The sequence below is a fragment of the Falco rusticolus genome, chromosome 14 (assembly GCF_015220075.1).
Source record: "Falco rusticolus isolate bFalRus1 chromosome 14, bFalRus1.pri, whole genome shotgun sequence".
NCBI lineage: Eukaryota > Metazoa > Chordata > Aves > Falconiformes > Falconidae > Falco > Falco rusticolus.
Window position 1 is genome coordinate 13,764,122 of NC_051200.1, and position 22,839 is coordinate 13,786,960.

Below are 22,839 nucleotides of genomic sequence, written 5' to 3' on the forward strand. Positions count from 1 at the left end.
TTTACGGAAAATAAAAATAGTAGTATGCCATTTAACGTGACGATTTACCACCGGCGCCGGGGCCACCTCCTGTGAAAGGATGCCCAAGGGAAAAGGTGAGGTCCTCTGGAAGTTTTGCACCTTAAGCTCATCAGAGCAGCGAGCTCAGACCTCCAACAATCTCCTTCAAGACACTTGACAGAGGAACACAGCGCCACGTGCAAGTGGGGTGGAAAGATGTCGAGGTGCAGATGCAAAACACGGCGGCCTCCTGCAGTCCCCATGCTGACACGAGCTTTCCTAACTGTGCGCTTGGGTGGCGGCAACTATACATACAGACCTACAGCTGCATTCGCGGATATAAACTTCATCTTTATTCCTCCTATGGATATAGGGATAGAGGTGATTCTTTATCATGGGCGTTGCAACAGAACCGGGTATATAAGCAGAGACCCTACAGGATCAGCTAACACAGAACACATGGTTTTCTCTGGGTAAATCACCTTTCATTTCTCCAACTTGTGACTATGGATCTCCCAGATCTCACACGCTGGATCTATCTGTATGTATGTCTGAAAAGTTGCATAAATTCTAGTAATGAAATAATTATAATAAAGCCACAATTATAATACCCCAAAGATAGATGTTTATTGAGTTGCTGAAAAATACAAGTATTCCAGTAAGTTCGTCACATTTAAATGTTAGCTAAAAAAAACCTACAGAAGTTCCACATACAGTCTAGTTGTTCCATTTTCCCACTATAATGAAAACTATGTTAAGATGATACAAAGTCAAACCTTTAACAATCACCTGTGAATTCCAGAAAAGTTAGTATGTTCTAATACTTCTTATATCGCCCTCACTAGTAGCTATGAGCTATTGTGCCAAGTTATCCATCATTCAGTCCTGAAGGCAATGTGTTATAGCTGTGAAAACTAGATACTCCATCTACTCTTTGGCTATATAAATCAGAATATTATTAGCATGAGATTCTCGTTATTAATGAGGCCTAACTAATTAAAACCACAAATAGTTACAGACACATTTTCCAAACAGGTTTGACCTGCTGAAGTCATTGCAACATTAAACTTCAAACTTTAAAAAAAATATATTCTTGGAAGGGTTCTAACAGCCATTTGAGGGGTATTTGTAGCCGCTCAGAGAAACTGATTGTGTTTGACCACAGAACCAGGAACGAACAGCAGAATTCTGTGAAACCATGGATGAGGAGCTGAATTTGTTTTTTACACCCTCATAGTTTCCACAAACTAAGACTATCAGAACAGTGATGCTAGCCTGGGGCACTGGCACTGTGGTTATATCCATCACTGGTCTAGACCTATCTTAAGGAGAGAGGAAAGTTAAAAGGCTACAGTCGTAACAATGAATCTTGACCAGTGCAAACCAGCAGCTGAGGGCAGCAAGCTGTATGCCTGGTCTGTAAGAACGAACCTGAAGGGACTGCAAGAGCAGACACAAAGCAAGAGCATACACCACAGGTATCTGACAGACTGCGGAGGGAGATGCAGACTTCCAGTTTGAACAGAAAACAAAAGCGTTCCATTTAGCAGTTCAGCATCTTTGATTTAGGAAACAGAAGCTGAACAAGCTCATGTGACATATGAGAAGGTTGCTGCAGTCAGCAAGACCTATGCAGACCTAAGAACTACTCCTGAAGAACTGCTAGGTGGAAGAAGCACTGCGATTAAGATCTATAAAATGTATTCCGTCCCATTAGTTCTCAAATCCTGCTGGAATCGATGCAGCCTGCCAGCAAGACACCTTCATTAAGGCAGGATTTTGTAAATTATTTACGTTTTGTTTATGAGCTGGAGCCTGCCATTTACAAAACTTTTAACACCTCATGACTCGTCCATGTCCGAGCCATATTATCCACAGCCGATTAAATATAAAAGTAGCATACTTATTTGTGGCATCCTAATCAAACCAAGCTTAAAAAAAAAAATTACATTGCAAAATTACATTGCAAAGCTTCATCAATTTTACATTCTCTCAATACATCTCATGTGGAAACCGCTGATATTTTATTTTTTTTTCCTTAACACACTTTCCTTATTCAACAGTGACCTTCCCCATGAAGATGACCAGGGACAGACAGGAATCTCATGGTTCACGGAGTCCAGCCTGGAACAGAGGCCTCCGCATGGTATCATTCCCCCTGTAGACCCGAAAGGCCCTTTCATAAGAAAAGAGTCTTCTTTATAGCTGGAAACTGAACAACAGACTCACAGAACTTTAACCACAAACTCCTCATTAATAACTGCAAAAAAAGTTCCAACTGTTTAGATGCCTTTGTCAGGGGATGGTTTTCACTTCCTTTGTAATGCTGTTCCTTAATTCCTGCTTTATAACCCCAAATTGTGCTTTATCAAGAAACAAAGAACAGCTGGATGCTTGCAGGTGCAGAATGAAAAGCTTCACAGGGAAAAACATCTCTCAAAAGAGTATTTTCAATATTCAGGTCTAATAATTCATCCAGATCTTTAAATAAAGAGGAAGAACTTAAGGTAAAAATTAATTTCATCATACAGAACTCTATTTCAACCTGTTTGAATAATCTAACTTAACTACAGGTCCAAAACCTGGCAGTTTTGTTTCCTTAGTGCTGGATCTAGCAATTCATGATCGCAAACCACACAGAAGGTGACCTGTGCTATTACCAGATCCAACCCATGGAACAGAAGGGAAGCAGATCACCTCTGTCAGCAGGAGTTTCCATACTGGATTAAGCTCATTATTAGCAAGATCCAAAACAACTATGTCGGTCTGATGCATATGCTGTAAGACACTGGGTGTTTTTCACACCGTAAGACAGGAAAGTGTGTAAATATATAAAGATGCTGCTACAAGTGAAGGCATCTTTATCTTCATGTACTCCTACCGCTGCTGTCCCTGTTGGTCGAAACTGAAGCCCTAATATACTCTGTATGTAGAAGTGTCCTGCATTTCCCTGGAATAAGAGTTAACATTTCTTTTGTTTGTAACTACAAAATAACGTATTTCCCGATATGTAATGAGGCAGGTCACTTCTCTATCAAAACGGCAACAGATATTTGAAAGAACATACAACAAATTCTCATTATTTACTACGAACATGTAAAACGTGAAGTGAAATCAAATTGAATAACTTGACTACATGAAAATTATTAAACAGTTTGTATTTTATACACAGAGTATGTACACTGGGTTTGGAAATGTGGGTTTTATCCATGCAAGTTTAATACAAAAAAACTATTTACAAAAAAATAACAGTAGGAACATTTTTCAAAAGAAACATGTTATGTTGGAAGCTCCAGCAATAATGGAAGTCCTGAAAAAAAGACTTAATACCGTATTATACAAGACGACAATCTTCAAAAATGTGGAAGATACACTTTACAAGAACATGAAATGCAAAATGAATTGTAATGCACTACCAAAGAACTTGCAAGTATATACACAATTTAAGCATCTATTTTAAAATTATCACTCTCCAGCTGTGCCTCAGAATTACTTCTGCCATGTCCTGCACACATTTACATACCGATCGTTTAGTTACATTGCATTTTCTGAGTTTCATAATCACGAGTTACAAAATAAAATAACTGAATGATAACCATAAAGCAATCATATTTTCCTTGTTCTAGGCATTACGTAAGAGTAAAACACATTCACGTTACTCCCAGCGTAATCCACCAAACCCTTTTGCAATGCCTGCGCATGCCCCTCAAAGCCTTGTGTTACCTACTAGCGCAACAGACACGAACAGTTGCAGTTAGGAATTCCCACAGTTGCAACAACGCTTGATGTAACATATGGATTCAGTAAACACAATCGTATTAACGTTTGCATGTGAAGAGCACAGTCTTGCACATGCTCCAGAAAGCACATTAATACTGAACAACGGGCGTTCCCATGCCGTGAGTGGCACGACCTAACCCTAAACTGATACAGCAATTCTGGAGAGATCACACTGGTTCACTCATACTCAAAAATGAAGCAACCAAAAATCCTACTACTTCCAAATATTCCTATTTCACAATCTGCCTTCATAAAACTACGGGGGGGGGGGGGCAGGGGAATTAAAAAGGAATCAAAAAGTTGTTTGCCTTATTTCACACAATTTTGAAAGAAGTGACAGGCTCCTCAGTGCCGAGAATTCTATTTAAGTGGCTGACTTCACGTTATAGCTCAGTTACAAAACTACTGAGGGAAATTCCAGTCTCGCTGAATTCACATGCTCGTAGAATCTTCTAGGTTGGAAAAAACCCTTAGAATGATTGTAGGATGATTGTGTACAACATTAAACCTAACACTGCCCAAAGGGAAAGTTCCCCAAAACAATTAAATTTACTGTCAGTTTGAGCTATTCTTCTCCTTTAACATTTGCTAATATACTAAAGTAGCCCTGGAAAGACTTTTTGGTTTTGTTTAAGAGTAGGATTCTAAAATGTGTATGGAAAAACACATTAAAAAAAATCTTCTTTGAAAAAGTACTTGGCTATAAAACACTCAAACCAAGAGTGTCTGCTTATGTCAGTTTTATAAAAACTTGTATTTCTTCCCTAGAAATTAATCAGGTAGCTTATAGCAATTTTGCCTCCCTTTGCCTCACGTGTTAAAAAAATTAGAAAGTCAAAATCAATGAGGGAACAAATATTGCATATAACCACTATTTCGAGACATGTTGTCAGAGCTGTACTATGTGAGATACTTGGAAGAAAAATAAAGCAAAGGGGCATTTTATTATATAAGACACACAGGAGTCAGAACTACTCCTGTGCTGCGGCAAGTTTAAACTACAGTTCGGTTAATCACCTATGTTCTCTATTTTAGTAGTCAAGACCAGCAGAAAATTTCTCACAGAAAGAGAGTAATTTTTACCTTCATATTTATTTTACCAAAATATCTGTGCCATACAATTCTTGATTAAAAAATAGTTTGCCTTTCCCTCCATTTGTAAATGAATTACGCATACGCCACAGTGCGCTGTGTATGGAAAAAGAAACAGTACTACTGTTTTGATTCACTCACGTGAAAGGACAAGTAACACAATAACCTGCTAAGTGTCACGGTGTAATATTCCGTCAGTGAAGTTCCGCAGTTCCTAGAGAAACCTTCCTCTGCCTCATGCCATCATTCTTTGCCAGTGGAAGTTAATTACTGGTGAATCTACTTAACTATTACCCTCTAGTAAAGTCAGCACTTTCTGTAGTGTTTTTACACAGATTGAAAACATCTATTTAGAAGACTTCTGCAGCTTATGCTGGAGGACACAGCAGCATGAAGTTTCCTTTAGAAGTTGCACCCCCCGGGGCAATCTCATTACAAAGCCAGAGGGTGCAAAAGGCACCACCTGGGCACCCTGCCCAGGGCCCGGGATGGGCAATGCTTTCTGCAGCACTGGGAAAGAGCTATCCAAAACATATAGTCCTCAGGAAAACAAAGATGCCGAATTTCTTGTTATTTTAACCTCTACGGAAAGCTCCCTGTACTTCATGATCCACCTTCCTCAGCATGAAATAGCTACAGAACATCTCTTTCTTTCTCTACTGAATCTCAAGGCTTTTCATTGTGAAGTGATTCAACGTGAAATCAACTCAGAGCACCCTCTCCTTGGACAACTATACATTGCCTTTCCCATTCTTGGTCTTAATTCCGGTTTTGCGTGTGTTGGGGTGGAGTTTCATGTATCTGCTTTTGTTTTTCAAGTAGAAGTCACTGTTTAATATCATGTACCTCTTTCAACACACACATACATTAGCTTGACTTAGGGAGGAAAGAGAAATTTGATTTACCAATACAAAGTCATCTCCTATCTTCAGAAAGGGCTGAAAACTCCCACCAGGTGCTTTCAGTTGGAATCAGCTGAATTATTAAGTGTGCTTTATCTCTGCCAATACAGACCGATGCCAAGAAAAACAGGCAGACTGCAGCTGTGTTAGATGCAACAGCTACCTTCCACACAAGCACTTAAGGAATCAGCAGAAACAAGTGCCAGACCTTTGTCTCTCTCCAATACTGAGAAGACACACAGAAACTCAGTTCTTGTGAAAACAGATGCCTTTTCATTTTTTTTTTGTTTGAATTTGGCTACAGATTAATGTCAAAACCTGACAAGACTGCCACTAAATGGTATTTGAAATAAAGTTTTTAACTGCAGTAACTGCTGATAATCCCCACCTGCAATTTCATTGAGGTGATACACCTCCCCCTAGTCTGAAAGCTGTGCTTCAAACTAATTTTTCCTAGTCTTAATACTGTATATGGCACATCAGAAAATTTGTATTAAAAAAATAAATCTGTGTAGTACTTTACAGCTTCCCTCGTCTTACCAGAGAACACTGTTTTTAGTAAAAGATCTGACACTAAAGCCTTGCTGGTGACAAACCGGTTTAAGCCAAGATTGCTATGGTTTCCAGCTCAGATGTTCCATAAATCAAAAAGGTGAAATAAAGTCAAAGTCAAGAGCAAAACCTGCACTGACTTCAGTGAGACTAGGTATTTACCCAGAAATTACGATGATTCATGTCGTAGTTACTCATTATTTCCAACTTACTCCTCTGTATTTTATGATCATTTTAGTTCTTGGTGGTATTTTGGAAATCCTCCAGACACATCGGTAGAGATGGTTTTCTGCACCCCCAGCAGTGCCCCAGATAGCGCGCTGCTTTACCAGTATTATATAACAGACGTGAAGTATTTCTGAGATACTGTGTGGGAAGTCCACACATTACAACTATTTTAATGCCACTGTTTTAAGATTTCACAATATCTGGGACATTATTGCTTAAATGAACGATCATTCATGTATGACACACTACATTCCAATGACATAAATAAAAAAAAAACAACAAAACCCACACACACCAAGGCAGGAGCCCTGTCAGTATGCCGATTCACACTAATTTACAGTTCAGACCATGTTATTGCAGTAACTTTGTATAGCATTCACAAATAACAAAAGCACCCTATTAACTCCAATTTACTAGGCAAACAATGCAGTTTCCTAAAGCTTTTAATGTTGCCTTTTCTTCACCTCCAAAGTAAAAGCTGAACAACTGCAACAGGAATTGGGCAGGCCTCTGTTTTTAACCGTCCTGTCAGCTGTACCAAGTATTGACACTGCATCCTCAACAAAATGGGAAAAGGATATCCCACACATACTTGGATGTTGGCAGCAGGGATTCTGGAATCACAGCAGTGCCCCAATGCCACTGAACCAATTTCTTAAAAAAAAAGTAAAGAGGAAGGAGGAATATGGCACGCAGTAATGAGCAACGTGAAGTCATTAGATCTGTGAACAAGTAAGAAAATGCTGGGAATCAAATGGAAAGGGAGAAAGGGGACAGCCGGCAAATTCTTGTACAGCAAAGACAGCAACAATTTTCCACAGGCTGCTTTAAAATTAAAACTTAAAATTCAGAATATTTAGCATTTTTTTTTGCAGTTGCTCCTACAAAGATCATGATGGGAACAGCCAGTTTTAGCAAGGCTTTACATTATTATTGTTATTTGTAAAAACAGCTAAAGAAAGATGAGAAAATACTCATCCAGGCACAGTGGACTTTTTCCCAGATTGCTCGTAAGGATACTTGAAGGCCATTAATCTTTTCAATGCTAAAAAGGAAGTCCTGTAGGAATCACGATTATCCTTCCCATGAAGGTGGCCATAATAATTTCCAATGAATAACAAAGCAAGACTGTTTCTAGTAGGTGTGTAAGGAAGAACTTGAGAGTATAAAAAAAAAAAAAGAATTACTAGTTTTCAACTCAATGATACAGTTTAAAATGAGTACATCAGTTTCACATCCAGTTTTCAAGTTACTTAAGAAATAAGCTTTAAAAATACCCTGGTAAGCATCTGGCATGCTATCATCAAGGGAATTCTTAATGCTAGCACTGCGATATAACTTGGTAAATTTAGTTTAGTAGGAAAAAGGTTACTTTAAGATCAGAAAACATATTTAAATATGACAATGAAAGAGCAGTGCAGATCAATTTAAGCCAGGTAGCCAAAAGTGACAATCTAGTTAGCAATTCTATGACTAACACACTGAAACAGACCTTTGTTGTTTTGAGTACCACAGCAAGGAATTGAAAGACAACGACTTACTCTTTTTGAATGGTTGAGTTCCTCAAGTGTAGCGGACACCAAGCATTCCGCTTAATGAATGACATTACTTTTTCATTTTAGTCTTAGCATGACTTATCAGATACTGAATTTAATGAAAAATAGGGATTGAAGTTGTTAAATTATATGTGAATGATTTTAAAAAGTTAGATTTGAAATATGGTATTTTTCAAAGGTCAAAGCAATCCAATTTCCTTAAACACATATTAATGTAGCATAAGATTTGTACCTAGGACTGCAAATTAAGCTTTACACCAGCCTCTCCATGAGCTGAATTTTAAGAAAACACTATAAACAATAGCAGGTTATAACTGTTACACATGAATCAGCTTGTTTCAATGGATTTAAAAATAATGTACCTTTAAAAAAAAATCTTACCAGAAAAGGGTTATTTTTCCTCTCAGCTGTTGATTTTAAGGACTATAGTAAATGAAGGAAGGTATAAACAATACCCCTCCCCCATTCTTTTATGAATTATATTACATGGGGTCTTGATCAATTGGAAAGAACAAAATCAAATCTTGTTACACACTTGGCAAACATATCCAGAACTCTTTTTTTAATTGAGCTGCCTATTCATGAAGAACAAACTAATGCAAACAGATTTTTTTTTACTAAAGTCATGAAATTATTTGCAATTTGTTTAGAGAAGAACTCAACTGTGTATGGTTTCAGAATGTTCTCAAAACATCGAGAATTTGTGCAGAAGCAAACAAATACATAAACTCAGAAGTTTCAAAAAACCACCACAGTGGAAATTTTTCTTTTTCACATTTATCCAGAAAAGTCTAATGTCTCAGCACAGTGACATTTGTACAAACTGATTTGTGTGCTATGCCACACTTGTGTAAATTACACAATAAATCGCGTAAACACTAAAAAGATAAACACTGATATTTCCCAAATAAATTATGGATATACCTGTTGTAAAAATGTAATGTGAGATCAGGAGCAATATTACACAAAATCCTGAAAGTCACAGCATAAACCTGAGATTCTGGCAGTTTTATCAAAATGTCCTACATTATTCTGTATGCATCACTAGTCCTCATGTCTTACTCACCATGTACATTTGTTTGTCCCAAACGAAGAAAAGTAGACAACTATATTTTGTCCAACAATACATTAAACCAAAAGTGATTAGGTAGGTATTATCAAATTAAATATCATAAATAAAAAGTATTTACAGTATTTTCTAATAATTAGACAAGAAAATAACCAAGTTGTACAACAAACTTAAAACACCCAACATCAAAAATGTGAAGTATTACTTAAATCTTCACATACTGATTTTACAAAAACCTATTAAAATATTTAAAAATCTCCATTTTATCTATTTTAAACAAAGAAATTTCAAAAATGTTTAAGACTATTAAGAGTTATCAATTACACAGGCACTTCACATGTAAACAATCTACAGTACATGAAAAAAATATTTGGCACCAACCTAGAAGACTGGAAAAAACTCAATAAAATGTGTCTTTTTCCCATTGTATACTGTTTTGTGTAGTCACCATACACTCAGACTAAATACTGGCAATGTTAGAAGTGTGTAAGTTACAATCAGGAGTGCAAAAAATAAAGAACACAAATATTAAGCTTTCTGAGAGAGTGAAAATGAATTACACGTGATCAGTTGCTCGCATTTTTACCATCATACCATCGCTACATTTCTGTCTTACCTTTAAATCAAATTATTGACTTGAAAGATTATGGAGTGTGGGGGGGGGTGTGGGCGTGGGTATGCGTGTGCGTGCTTTGTACTTCCAAAATAATTCAAACGACATTTTCAACATAGGATAAGAAATCCAGCATTTAACTGTAACACTGCAAGATGTTAAATGGCAGCTTTTAACTTAACTGGAAAGAGAACCTGATGCTACCACAATCTCTTTGTGCATCCAATTACAAAAGAAAAAAAGAATAATTATGTTCTTTTAACTGTCAGCTGACTCCAAGGTTTTCACGTACAACTCCAAAGTAAGGCTGTCTACAGCATCTGGACAGATAGTAGTTTCTGATGGCTTGGGTGTTCCCATGTAGGAAGCTGAACTGCCTCAGAGCAATCCAAATTAACAGAACGGTTAAGTTGTCTAGCTTCCAAGAAGTCATGTCACATGGAGGAAAGCTGAGATACTTTCAATGTAGGCAATTCAAGCAGAGCTTGAACTGTGAGACCAACCTTCACCAGACCCCTTTCCTCCAGAATGTGATGAGGCAAGCAAAGTCTCTCCTGCAAATTAAAGCAGTATGCGAATTAAGTTTCATTCATTTTTTTTTTCCCCCAAGGCAGGTAACAAATGCAAAACTGTCTCTGAAGTCACACATACATCATTACATGACACTTGCATGGAAAATGTCTTTGGCCTTAAATTTCACATGTGGTAGTCTACAGAACAGAATGGTCAGACTAATTATAGCTACGATCTGTTGAAAGCATTAAAACTATGACAGCATCAGAAGATGCTTAAAAGACTGATTATTTCATAAAGCCAAAGACTGTTTCTTTTCATAAGCAGAGCAAGAAAAACAGGCTGATGGGCACTGTTGGCTCAGTGGCCTACTTCCCCATTAGCTTGTTTTATAGGCTTATTAGCCATTTTTCCCTTGGGAAAATTTGGAAGTGCTGATAGACTGGGTCCTCAGTAATGAGCCACTCCCCAAGAAAGTAATCGTTCAGTTTCAAAATTCAGCACAAGCTGGACAACCTTCCCAACTGCTAGCTGGCATTATATGTAATTCAGAAGGTAAATCTTAGCATCTCTAATTTCTGAATGGCCTGTGGCTCTACACTAGATAGAAGCTGTGGCAGAGCAGTATCCCAGGCTTTTAAATCCATGAACTAATATTCTTGTTCCACTACAAAGGGTTAAGAGAGTTTTTTCTCTTGTAATACTCAGGAAATTACTTATCTTTAGGTTTTTTCCCCCCTCACACAGGGCAGTAAGAGGATGAACTTGGGCAACAGAAGCCTGAATAATGGGCTGCAACTCTGGCTGTGCCAAAAAAAGACAGCTGATCAGGCTACATATTTCTGTAATTGCAGGATTTTCCCTAGGCAAGCACTGAAATTCATGCCAAAGCAAGCCGCTATACTCAAGACTTTCAAATATTACATCATCCTCTTGCATCAGTTCTTTTGTTTAGATGATAATTTATTTTACAAGGAGGTCAGTATTATTTTTTACTGTAAGGAACCAACTAGAAACCCATAGAAAAAGTAACTTCCTCAAGTTCAAGCCACAGGTCAGAAATGGGACATCTTTTCAGATCTTCAACTTCCCTGATCAGTATTTGCTCCGAAATCACTATTCCTCCCTGAATTAATCCACCCACCCCCAAACGAACTTCAGTATTTGCTGACATTTTCTGTGGTTCTTAACAGTAAGTCAATAAAGCAATTAGTATACCTGTGGAACGCCCAGTTTTTTACAAGCATCAAGAAAGTTTTCAACATTTCTTCGGCACTTTGCCATACTGAGTTTAGGCTGTAAAGACAGAATGTTAGATCTTCACCATACATTCATGAAGGATTGTGTATTTCTGATGCAAATTCAGTTACAGTTGCTAAAAAAACAAAACAAATTTTGTGAAGACTCAGTATATGAAAATAACTCTTAAACTAAACTTCTGAGCCTTGTTTAATGCAATGTTCTTGCATAAAAACTGAGGTGAGGAATGTAGCCCATTAATACGGTAAACACGATTCATGGTGTTTTAGTACTGAACGTCAAAATGTTGTTTTTACATAAGATGCAACAGAAGTAAGACAAATGACTTACCACTGCTGGCGATGGTACGTGAATGCTGGCAACAGAACGTGGCCTTATGTGATTGGCTAAGTGGCAAAGAACTACTCCATCCATCAATGCTGCTCCAATGTCATCTGGCAAAATTACTTTTAACCTTGATTCAAGATTCTATTAAAAAGTTCATAAGTATGTTACTTTCAACCTTATCTAATTTCTATTTTAAATCCAGGGTATTTTAAAACATTCGTTTACAAGGGACATTTTAATACTTAAGTAAATAAAAGTACCGAGTACAAATACTCTTTCCTCTTTATATCATTAACCTTCCATTCCCTTTGTCTTGTTTTTAATTACGCAACTACATAAAGACATTCAGTCAACAACTACCCTGATACATAGCTCTCAAAAGCCATACAGTGAACTCATTACTCATAATAGGAAAGCACAGAATTTAAGGACAGAAACGTTTAGCCCAAATATCTCATTAGCTGTTAGCGTGCAGATTTTGTGGGTTGAAATCATACAATTTTACTAGGAGGAGGAGGAAAGAAAAAAGGGAACACAACCACTTTGGGGATGGCTATTTCATTTGTGGAGATGACAGCTAAATAGCTGAGGAGAGGGTGGCCAAGAAGTGCCCACGTTTGTGTTACAAAACTGAAAAGGGAGGCGGGGAATAGTTTCTTCCACTCCAGCACCAAGCCTTCACTGTTTCAGGAAATGAACCAGACAGAAACAGCCTTCATTGAAGTCACACCCCAAATTAGTCCTGCTCTGAAAAGCAGAGCTCCTACAATTTACAATTAACTGTTAAATATCTTGCGAACAGAACTACACAGAAAAACTACTGAAGTCTGAAATTAGAACCCATTCACTGTTGTATAATTTGCAACAACCTTCTATGATCAAAAAGCATTTGGCTATTCAGAAGGCTATGGTCAGCAGCTGCTTCAAGTAGGCTACTTCCAATCTCAGGTCAAATAGCAGCATACATAAGCAGAATCACTGTCTCCCTAAAAAAACCTAAAACCTCAGAAACCTAAAAACATTTAATTTCTAATTTCATTTTTCAGCTAAAAAACCATTTCGTTCCTGGCGGTATTTTGGATGGACCAAAAATAGTAGCAGTGTAGCCTGTTAGATGAAATTCCTTAAGAAGAAATATCACTACCAAGAAGCTGTTGTACAACTGCAATGATTTTATAATAACAGTTTAAATTGTGGTACAAAGCAAACTAAATGCACTGCATCCACAGAGTAAATAATGGTACATACATTGCGAAGCTGCCTTATTTGCTCCCTTTCTTCCCTTAAATGCTCCATTTTCCTCCTCATTGTAAATCCAGGATCCACTGCACCATAGTCCTGGCGCGATGCACGACTGAAAGCTATTAAACATTAGTGGAGTTAGTTTTCACAATCCAGATTAAAAAAATGCAACAACTAAAAATCTACCCCCAAGGATAAAAACAGGAAAAAAGCTGCAGAACTTTTCAGAACAAATATATTTAAAGTATGCTGATGTAAAAGATGCTGTCTATGAAAGTTACCTTTCAAATAAAATACACAGTTCATCTTACTTAAGTGCAAATGGGTAACTACAAAATAAGGAGACAGAATTGATATCAATATTCAAATATCTGTTTGAGATCTACTACTCTATTTACACTTTTCCCAAGCATATCTTGCAATCTAGCTTTGAACGTATTTTCATCGTGTTTTACTTTTAATTAAAATATAAAGTCTTTATGAAGACTAAAAAAGGGATAGAACTCACTGATATAACTTACAATGAAACACTTAAAATATATATATACACACATACATGCATGTGTCAGGTGTGCATATGCAGCGACATGATGATCACTTATTAAACAACTAACTGAAAAATATGAAATGTCTCATCTAGCAGTGCAGAGTTCTTTAGAAAGTGAGGTCTGTTAAATCATTACATTCACTTTACTATTCTTCATGGTCAGAAAGCCTTCAAATAAGAATTCTATTATTTTGTAGAACACTTGCAAATAAAAGATTCTGTAGCAATACCACTGTATCCTTAAGTATTTTACCCCATGCATTTGGAGCAAAATTTAAAAAAAAAAAAGAAAAAAATCAGTACTTACACCTTTAGAACTTTCTGTATTGTTTTTAGCAGTTTGGATTTTAGTAAGACACGTAACAATGAAAAGTAACAGAAATTTTATAGATACTCTTGAAATCACTGCTCTGATTTTATACATTGAGTATGTGGTTTGTATACAGAAAAAAACCCGACTACAAGCCTGCCTGCTTCCTCCTATCAAATCTGCACCTTCCTGATGCAGATGCACCTACCGAGGACATCGATAACTCAGAAGCCTCTAAATGATCACAGCCAGGCATGACCTGGTACATGCAGCTAACCTAACTATCTCTGGCACAGAAATTCACAGAACTGCTTACACATCTCAAGTTACTCAATGGCCCTGAAGAAACCACTTGCATGACCTCAGTCAGGCATACTCTGCTACTGAGGGCTCCCAGGTAGTATTAAGGAGGTCAAGCTTTGCTACAATAAACACCGAAAAAAAAAAAAAACTGAAGAGCTGAGAGCATTAATGAATCTGCATGAAGACTGTTCCCTTAAAAACAGAGAATAATACTAACCGGAAAAGGGACTGCACAAGTGGCTTTTGCAAACTATGTTTTGCAGTTGACACCCAATATTCACATAGGCATTTGCAAATAAATACTGTAACTGCAAAAAAGGCTGTTATTATTTGTACCTAGAATCCAGAGGACCAAAAGTTTGCGTTAGACAATACAACTTTCCAAGACTGCCATACCCTCCTCAGAAGAGCCAGGGTGCAACAAAGCACTAAGCCATAAAATACCTGGCAAAGCTCTGCTCAAAGCACCCTTTCATAGGACAAGGTACAAAAATCTACTTCTTTCAAAAACCTCCTGCCACAGCCACCAGGTCTTCAGCAAAACTGCATGCTGTTTCCCTGTTCATTGACGGTGAATAAATATGCAAGAAATAAATATTGGGTGGGGAATAAAAAAAAAAAAAAAAAAAATCACTGTGCAACTTGGAGAACTTTCAATTATTTGTCAAAGCAGCTGTCTGCCTTTCCCAGTACTATCCTTGTGGTAAGTACACTGGGTGGATTGCTATACTGTGCCATCTCATTTTAATTCATGCATCTGCTATCCTTACTGCGTATTTCAGCCCAGGAAATAAACATTTGTTCTATCATGCTAAGTTAGAACAGCAGCTTACCTGACCTTGGTTTGAGACCAAATGGACCATGAGTGTTACTATCTGTCCTTTCATAATCCTGTTAAAAGAGATAAAGTCAATTTTCTTCCATGCATTGAAAGAATTAACTTTTGTTCCCATCAAGGTAAGTGTTTAAATTGTTGTTGCTCAAGAAAACTGAGTCCATCTTAACTGTAACACACTCTTTTGAAGAGGACAGTATCAAAAAAATAAAAAGAATGAATGTAATCATTACATGCAGATAAATTTCTCTTACTGAGGAAGGAAAGCAGCACCAAACTAACTGAAATGGTTTAGAGTAGATTTTAAACTACTGCAAACCATTCTGTGAACAGAGTTCCAAGCCAGCTGCAAGCAAATGCAGTTAATCCTCCCAATACTAAGCATCAAAACATTTCTTAAGAAATGTTTACTTTCAATTATGAAGTTCAGGTTTTTCCTCATTTCACCATCTAAAAAGAGAGGTGCACTCAGTAATTTGGTATGTACATGAGATACCCTTATTCCAACTCATTTTACTCAGGAGATGTTCTTGTTATGCTCCCTCAGGTTCCTTATTGACACAAGATAGAAACGTTAAAGACACTTTTGTGTGTTTTATTCAGACCTCAGTAGTGTAGCTCAGCCACAGTGAGACTACGTGGCCATTCCTTACAAAGGAACGTAACCAGGGAACGAAGCTGCGCAGCTGCACCACAGAGGCAACAGCCAGAATTGTAAAGGATGAATCTCCCTAAGAAGTGTCCATAACTTTGGGTTATATAAAATACTAAACCACAAGCTTTACTTAAAATCCTTTGGCTGGCACATAGGGGACACTTAGAAAATATGGCAATTTTGATTTTTGTTTTATTAGCTATTTTTATTCGGAAAGCAATGCACCTTTCTACACACAAGTCAAGAAGAAGAAATCTAGGAGAGATCCGGCAGTTACAAAGGTAAAGCAAGTTGTAATATCTGTCTCTAGTTTTTATCTATTTTTAAATTTTTATTATGATGAAATATTTCTAATTGCAGCTTCAAAGGAAATTAACAGCTTCACATCTGTATGGAAAATCTGCTGACAAGTAATGTGTACGAAGAAGTGTTTGTTGAATGAAAAACAAAACCACAAACTTGTACCTCAGACGACACAGGAGACTGTGGGGACACATTAGTATTATCACTGTCTTGCTAAAAAGAAACCAAAGAGATGAAATTATAAAAACGAAAATTATGACTTAAGAAGAAACATGAAATTATGAATACACACTACATGAGACATGCAACATTTGTCAAGTGAGTGACAAACTGGCAGCAGCTAAATTTAAAAACACATAAATCAAGGAAACACCGTTCACTGTTTATGTCGAATATGACTTTTACATTACATCGGCTTGATATGTGAATTAACTTTCCTATTACAGAAGCAAGTAAATGTCCTACTTTTCCCCAGTACAATCTTGATGACTTCTTTCAAATAAAGGAGTATATTACTTATTTCTTTTATGGCTTTGGAATACAAAGTTTGTTTGCATGGACTCAACTCAGGCAACATTCTTCTGTTTTGTGACTGCGGCTCAGAGATGTTCATAAAAAGCAAATGAATAAAATGTTTTCTTAAATATTTTACACAGTTACTATTTCTCACCTCATCGTTTTCATTTCCACTTGAACTCTTTCTGGAAGACTTATACTGCAAAACACACACAATTATTACTTTAAAATGGAAGTATGGTTTTCATTTGAACTAAATGGCTTGATATCACTCAGATGTTACTTATTACTGGTGAAGCTGCTGAGAAAAAAAAAATGTTACAAAATCAAAAAGGAGCAAAAAAGAAACAAACCAGAAAAGGAGTATCTAGTTCATAAGCTAGTCAAGATCTTCATTATGTGGATGAGATAAGAGCATTTTAAAACTAAATACTTCTACAATATGAACTGACTGCACGTGACAGTTGATCCACATGAAAAGATCTTAACTGCTACCCTGAAGCATTGCTTGCTAGAAAAAATTATGCAGCCTGTGAAAGTTTACAATGTTTATGTGTAACTTTAAGACTAATTACACTGGTTGACCTGACATAGTAAAAAATCAAATTAAAAAAAAAAAAAATAATCAGTATTTTCTTCACAACTTCACAACCTGATCACATCTTTTCTATTTAAGACCAGCACTTCTTCCACGGGTTTGTCTGATTTGATGCATACTGCCTTCATCACTGTCCCGCTTCCCACTATGCTAGAATGTTAGGAAATAAAGGAGGGATTGAAGGAAGAAATTTACACAAGTAGTATTTAAGAAAATGCTGCTAGAATCAAAAAGATTCATCACTACACCACGCCGGTAAGCGTGTTGGGTGTATATGGCTGGCCTACCCATCCTTATGACATATAACCCATAACACAGGCTAAATTGAGACTAACTTTAGAACTGGAAGGATGGTTCTCCTTCAAAGATCTGACTTTCAGGGGTACTTTTTAGGTTTTAGTTCAAAGAATGTCTTAAAAAGGAAGTAAAACCTGACTTGCAGCTATATTCTTTAATATTAATAACCACACAAATTTACATAGCTCTATTTTAAAGAGTTTTATTTATTAGTTTATATATATAGATATATATAAGTTTTTATATATATATTTATATAGAAGACATTTGTCTTCAAAGTTATAATGGAGCACTGCTGGACTGTGAAATTAAACTGCTTTTTAGAGCTGAATTTTCAACAGCTTTTGAACTACAGGCTGAACAATGCAGACAATGGTGAACAGCATCTCTCTTGAAAACTGAGGCAAAGGACAAACAGCTTTTGTTAGCTATCCTACTGCCACCCATTTTCTGTGCAAATTAAACACATCTTTTGATGAGTAACTGAATAAAGTGTCAGTTGTTGGTCAGTGGGATTCTTTTGTTGTTTTAATTTTTTGGAATTTTGGGGGGGTTGTCTTTTGAGGGCTTTTGGTGGGGATTTTGTAGATTTTGTTTGTTTGGTTTTGGTGGTCATTTAATTTTTTTAAACTACGCACAGAGTACAGGTAGTTCTGGGGTCTGATAGAGACCCATTACATATATCCAAGATTGGATATTTCTCTTCTTGGGTTTATTTCCTGTATGTTTGCGGTACAAAGGAATATATTACTTTGGCAGCTGATAAGGCAAAGCCTAATTTTCTATGCCCTGCGGTCCTCTGCTGCTGACTTCTGTTTATACAGGCCAGTTCTGTGTTACAGTTTTTCCACCATAATCAACCACATCAAGCCAGTAATTCTTTTCCACTGTGGATACATTAACAAGAATTTCAGCTTGGATGCAGGTAGGATCCAAAACGACTACAAGCTATTCTGGAGGAAAACAAAGAATAAAGAAAAAGTCATTTTGGTTGATAAAACTGTCTTCAATGGTAAGATTCTTTTTACATATTTAACGCAACAAAGTTTTCAGCTTCAAGCAAGACTTCAGTGCAATGCCACAAGAAAAGTTCTGATTCTCACGGGCATTTTTGTACTCTTCTGCTGCACAGTACAATGGTACAATAAAAAATATACAATATGTATAATAAAGATGCTCTATAAATACTTCTGGATGCTGAACCAAGTAAATTTTCCCTGTTCTAATGACTTATCACAGTAATCTGGCACGCATTCTTAAGATACTAACGTTTGGTAGCACAGATAGGATTATTCAATGAGTTTTTCACACAAGAAAACATAGACACAATATGAATTGTATTTTCATTCAGTGAAAATACACAGCAGCGGTATGGGGTTTTTTTCCCCAGTTTGCTATGGAAGACAGACTTGACTTCACTTGCTCATTGCCTTGTTTTTGCAAATGATTACCAGTGATACAGCATTTTTTGTTAATGATACACCCTGCTTAATTCACTTTCGAGGTATGTCTATAGCTGTATGCAATGTCATTTCAGGTATTTCCTTCCATCACAGAGCTCAAAACTGAAATCTGTATTAGCATTTAAAGACGTCCTTAAAAGTTACGAGGAATCACCAATGCAAGTTGTCTGTATTGACCCCACAGCTATTTAATGAGTGAATGTCTGAATTCTGTTTGATTTGGATGTTTCCCCCCTTCCCTGCAAAGGCTGCAGGGCAAAGTTAATTTAGAGATGAAAACCCTGGAAAGAGGATACACTATAGAAGCTGTCTGTCTTATTTTTTTATTCTGAAGAGTTATGGACTTGTATCTGAGCTATATGGCATTCTCTGTTTTTTCATAGAATGTAATTTCTTTAGAGATCCCTAGTATTTCATAAAGATGTTTGATGGCAAAGACCCAAGAAACTAATTTCCTAAGTGACAAATTTAATTTTAACTCAACCTAGCACTGGTCAGAATTCTCCTATTTCTCCACTGCACCCAAATACAAATTTTATCTAATGCTGCTGTAACTCACCTGTTTCCAATAAGCACACACTGACATCTGGTGACCAATGGTACACACTACAGCAAAGTAATACAGAGAAGATTTCCTCTCTAAAATGCAAACTAATGCAGTGAGAAAATGCATAAATCATTGTTATAACCATGCTACACAAAAAGGTAATGCCTATTTTCCTTGCACTACAGTACAAAAAAAATAAATCCCTCACAATGGATGGGGAAGGACCAACGACTGAAGATTAGTTTCTGGCTTTACCAGGTTGAACTGTAAATTACTTTCTTATATTTAAAGGATAAACAAAGTCTTTGGTTGATTTTTTTCCTCCTATTTTCCAGCACACTCATATTCCCTACATACTTAACTGAAAAATAAAAACATTACAGGTCACGTGTAAAAGCCTGACAACCCTTCAGGTTCTCTTACCTTTACTTAGTTACATAGTTTCTTCTACTGTTGTTAAAAAAAAAAAAAAAAAAAAAGTGTCACCCACCCACACTACCCCCTCATTACCTTGAAATACTCTTTTCTAATTTGTTTACTTCTCCTTCTTTCCTCATTCTGCCAAATCACTGGCTGTGTTTCTGGCCAACGCTGCTCATCCATTGAATCCTTCTGGTTTTCCAGTGGCTGTAAGGTTCAGAAATATTTTTAAGTAAAACGTAAATATACCTCGCATGTATTAACACAAGTTATTATGAACTACAATTACGAATTTTTTGTGCCTCTCATAATCTAGCTTTATGACATAAAAGTGTTACCGGTCTTAACAGTGATTCTGGTAGAAATCACTTCTTTCCTTTCAAACCCTAAACTCTATTTCATAGAAAAAAAAGCATCTATGAAGCAATCCTTAATAAAGTAACATCCTTTTCTGCACTACGCCTAATATCTGCAGGTATGTTAGGACGCCACCTAAGGCTGCTATAAATAACTTCAAAAAAAGAAGTGCTGTTAGCCACTAGCATATCTAATTTCTCAACTCAAATACTCACTGCACAGGAAAAGATTGGCTGCAACAAGACAATTTAAGTACTCGTCTGCTGTTCCTATCTAAAAGATTACAGACATCAACTAGCTGTAAAAGAAATCTCTCTTCCAAAGTATTGTATTGTGCAATGTATTCTGAAGAGACAGCTAAAGTAGATTTATTCTCAAAATAACAATGAATATGTATGAATGTCTAAACTGAAAGCAGACAATCTGAAGGGACCTTTTCATAAGGCTAAAACTGCATTTCCAACTATTTCTTCATATGAGAATACCAAGCCATTTAAAGCAATTGTAAATACCTAATGGATCAAAATCTAAAATAATAAAAAAGTAGTATCTACAGTTTCACTGCAATTTTATTGTGTTGTGCAAGCTTCTCAGTGAGGTATGGGGAAAGAAATGCCTACATAATTCAAATCATTTTGAAATTTTTACAAAAAGAACATTATGGTGAAGCGATAAAATTTACATGTAAAGAAATACTAAACCCAAGTAAGTAAAACTTCTGTGTCATTAGTTTCAGGATCTTAAAGCTTGTACCATATGCTCCTAAAACAAAAAGCCTCCATTACATACAAGTCAAATCACCTTGAAGCTTAAGATCTTCGGGTTTATGTTTTCCACCACAATTACATACATACAATAACTATGTGTATAAGAAACCATATGAATGTATAACAGTTTTCTGCCAGAAATACGAAACTCAACCAAACAAAAAATCATGCAGATATGAAGCCACCACGTACACATTTTTATATTTACCTGCCAGCTGTATGGAGACACCGGGGAATTCACTTCATCTGTTGAGACACTAAAAATTAAGATGAGAGGCATTATGAAATTTACTACTTTGTGTACTTCAAAACCTTGCAAGTTACTGTAAAAATATCAAAAAAGTGAACGCTTAAAACAGCAGCTTCCTTGTAGTGCTACAGTATTTTTTGGCTACCTCTATAAGGATGTCACAATGTGGCTAAAAATTATCCATGTGACTACAATATCAAATCATATTTCACTCTCCTTTACCATACGTGGACAGTAGGTCTTCCACACTACCATACTTTATTAAGATAAAGCTTTTTCTTAAGCATGTTGATCCTTAGAGATTGCTACTGCATTTACTTTGTTTTGTTTCTCAAAGCAACTAATGAAACATTTTATTCAAAGCTGACAGAAGATCCGTTTTTAAACTTTTGGAAGGCTGACATGCTTCCTTTCACTGTTAGCTCTTCTACAGCAAAGTAGAAGCTTAAACTAATAGGGAAAGGAAAAACATTTTAAGATGGAACAGTGAAACTGCAAAATCTCAAAAAATACATTCTGGAAGATGGACTGCCTGAGATGATTGAAAGTTATCTGGAAAAGAAAAATGTTTAGATTTAGTGTCACTTCAAATTTTTCTTTCTAAATCTTTCTGTTAAGTTCACTTCTATCATGTTACCAGCAACTACTTCATTCATATTCCGACAGCTGACTTGCAAGCTGTGCAGTATACCAAAAGGCTTACAGCTGGGGACTGAATGCAAGAAGAAACTAACATGAGCAATTATAATAAATCCTAAAGGAAAAGCAAATAGGCACTTAATTTCTGCTATTCCGTATTACTTTTCCTTTCTTTTTCTTTCAGTTTGCCTCAAACCAATCACGCTACTTTTTAAAGCGGTTAGGCACAGAAAATTTGTCTGAATCATGTCCAATAGCTTGCCAAGCAATCCAGTTGAGAACTGCAGATACTGCTGCAATAAATAACTGAATTTTGCTGTTGATGTATATGTATCTATTAACTATGACATGTTCTATAAGTGTAAATTCTTCGGGGATATGACAGTCTTTTCTAATCTCCTTGTATGTTCCTTATGCTGTTGCGTGGTTTCAGTTTCTATGTATCAGTGCAATAAAACCACAAATAGCCTGCAACATCTACCTTACCTTGTGTGCACACCTCAAATTTAGAAGTGGGGGGTGGCTGGGGGTTTTTGAGGGGTGGGGTTTTTTGTTTGTTTTGGTTTTAAGTCTCAGAACTGTTTCCGTTTCATTAACGAATGGGGAGAAGTAAATTTAACCTTTTCTGGATTGCCCTGCGATATGAAGGCCTAATGCAGCGTACACTACAATAGGTGACAGCGCCTCCAAGAACAGACACTGTACGTTAAAAACCCAAGGACTAGAAAGTTCCAAATGCAAATGAGCAGTAGTTGTAGCATGGTTCATATGACCACAGGACACATGCACAATTAACTTTTTTAAACCACAGATACTAATAAGACAGAAGATAGCCTAAATAGGATGTATGGCATTGAAATATCTACACCGTGACCCTTTTCTCTTTGAGTAAATGTTT

At 36.6% G+C, this 22,839-nt stretch overlaps 1 protein-coding gene across 4 annotated transcripts in view; it reads right to left on the minus strand.

Annotated features, from left to right (window-relative positions):
• Positions 1 to 608: 608 nt before the first annotated feature.
• Positions 609 to 22,839, minus strand: part of LRCH2 (leucine rich repeats and calponin homology domain containing 2) — a 55,956-nt gene continuing 33,725 nt past the window's right edge. For 2 of the 4 annotated variants that reach the window (XM_037407697.1, XM_037407699.1), the window contains 9 exons: positions 21,261 to 21,309; positions 20,019 to 20,135; positions 16,758 to 16,802; positions 16,250 to 16,300; positions 15,128 to 15,185; positions 13,141 to 13,253; positions 11,896 to 12,033; positions 11,524 to 11,601; positions 609 to 10,346 (listed from right to left, as the gene is read on the minus strand). In XM_037407697.1, coding sequence (XP_037263594.1) covers positions 10,227 to 10,346; positions 11,524 to 11,601; positions 11,896 to 12,033; positions 13,141 to 13,253; positions 15,128 to 15,185; positions 16,250 to 16,300; positions 16,758 to 16,802; positions 20,019 to 20,135; positions 21,261 to 21,309 — 769 coding nt within the window. In that variant the 3' untranslated portion in view covers positions 609 to 10,226. The remainder of the gene's footprint in view (positions 10,347 to 11,523; positions 11,602 to 11,895; positions 12,034 to 13,140; positions 13,254 to 15,127; positions 15,186 to 16,249; positions 16,301 to 16,757; positions 16,803 to 20,018; positions 20,136 to 21,260; positions 21,310 to 22,839) is intronic. The other 2 variants (XM_037407698.1, XM_037407700.1) reach the window with 1 other exon arrangement.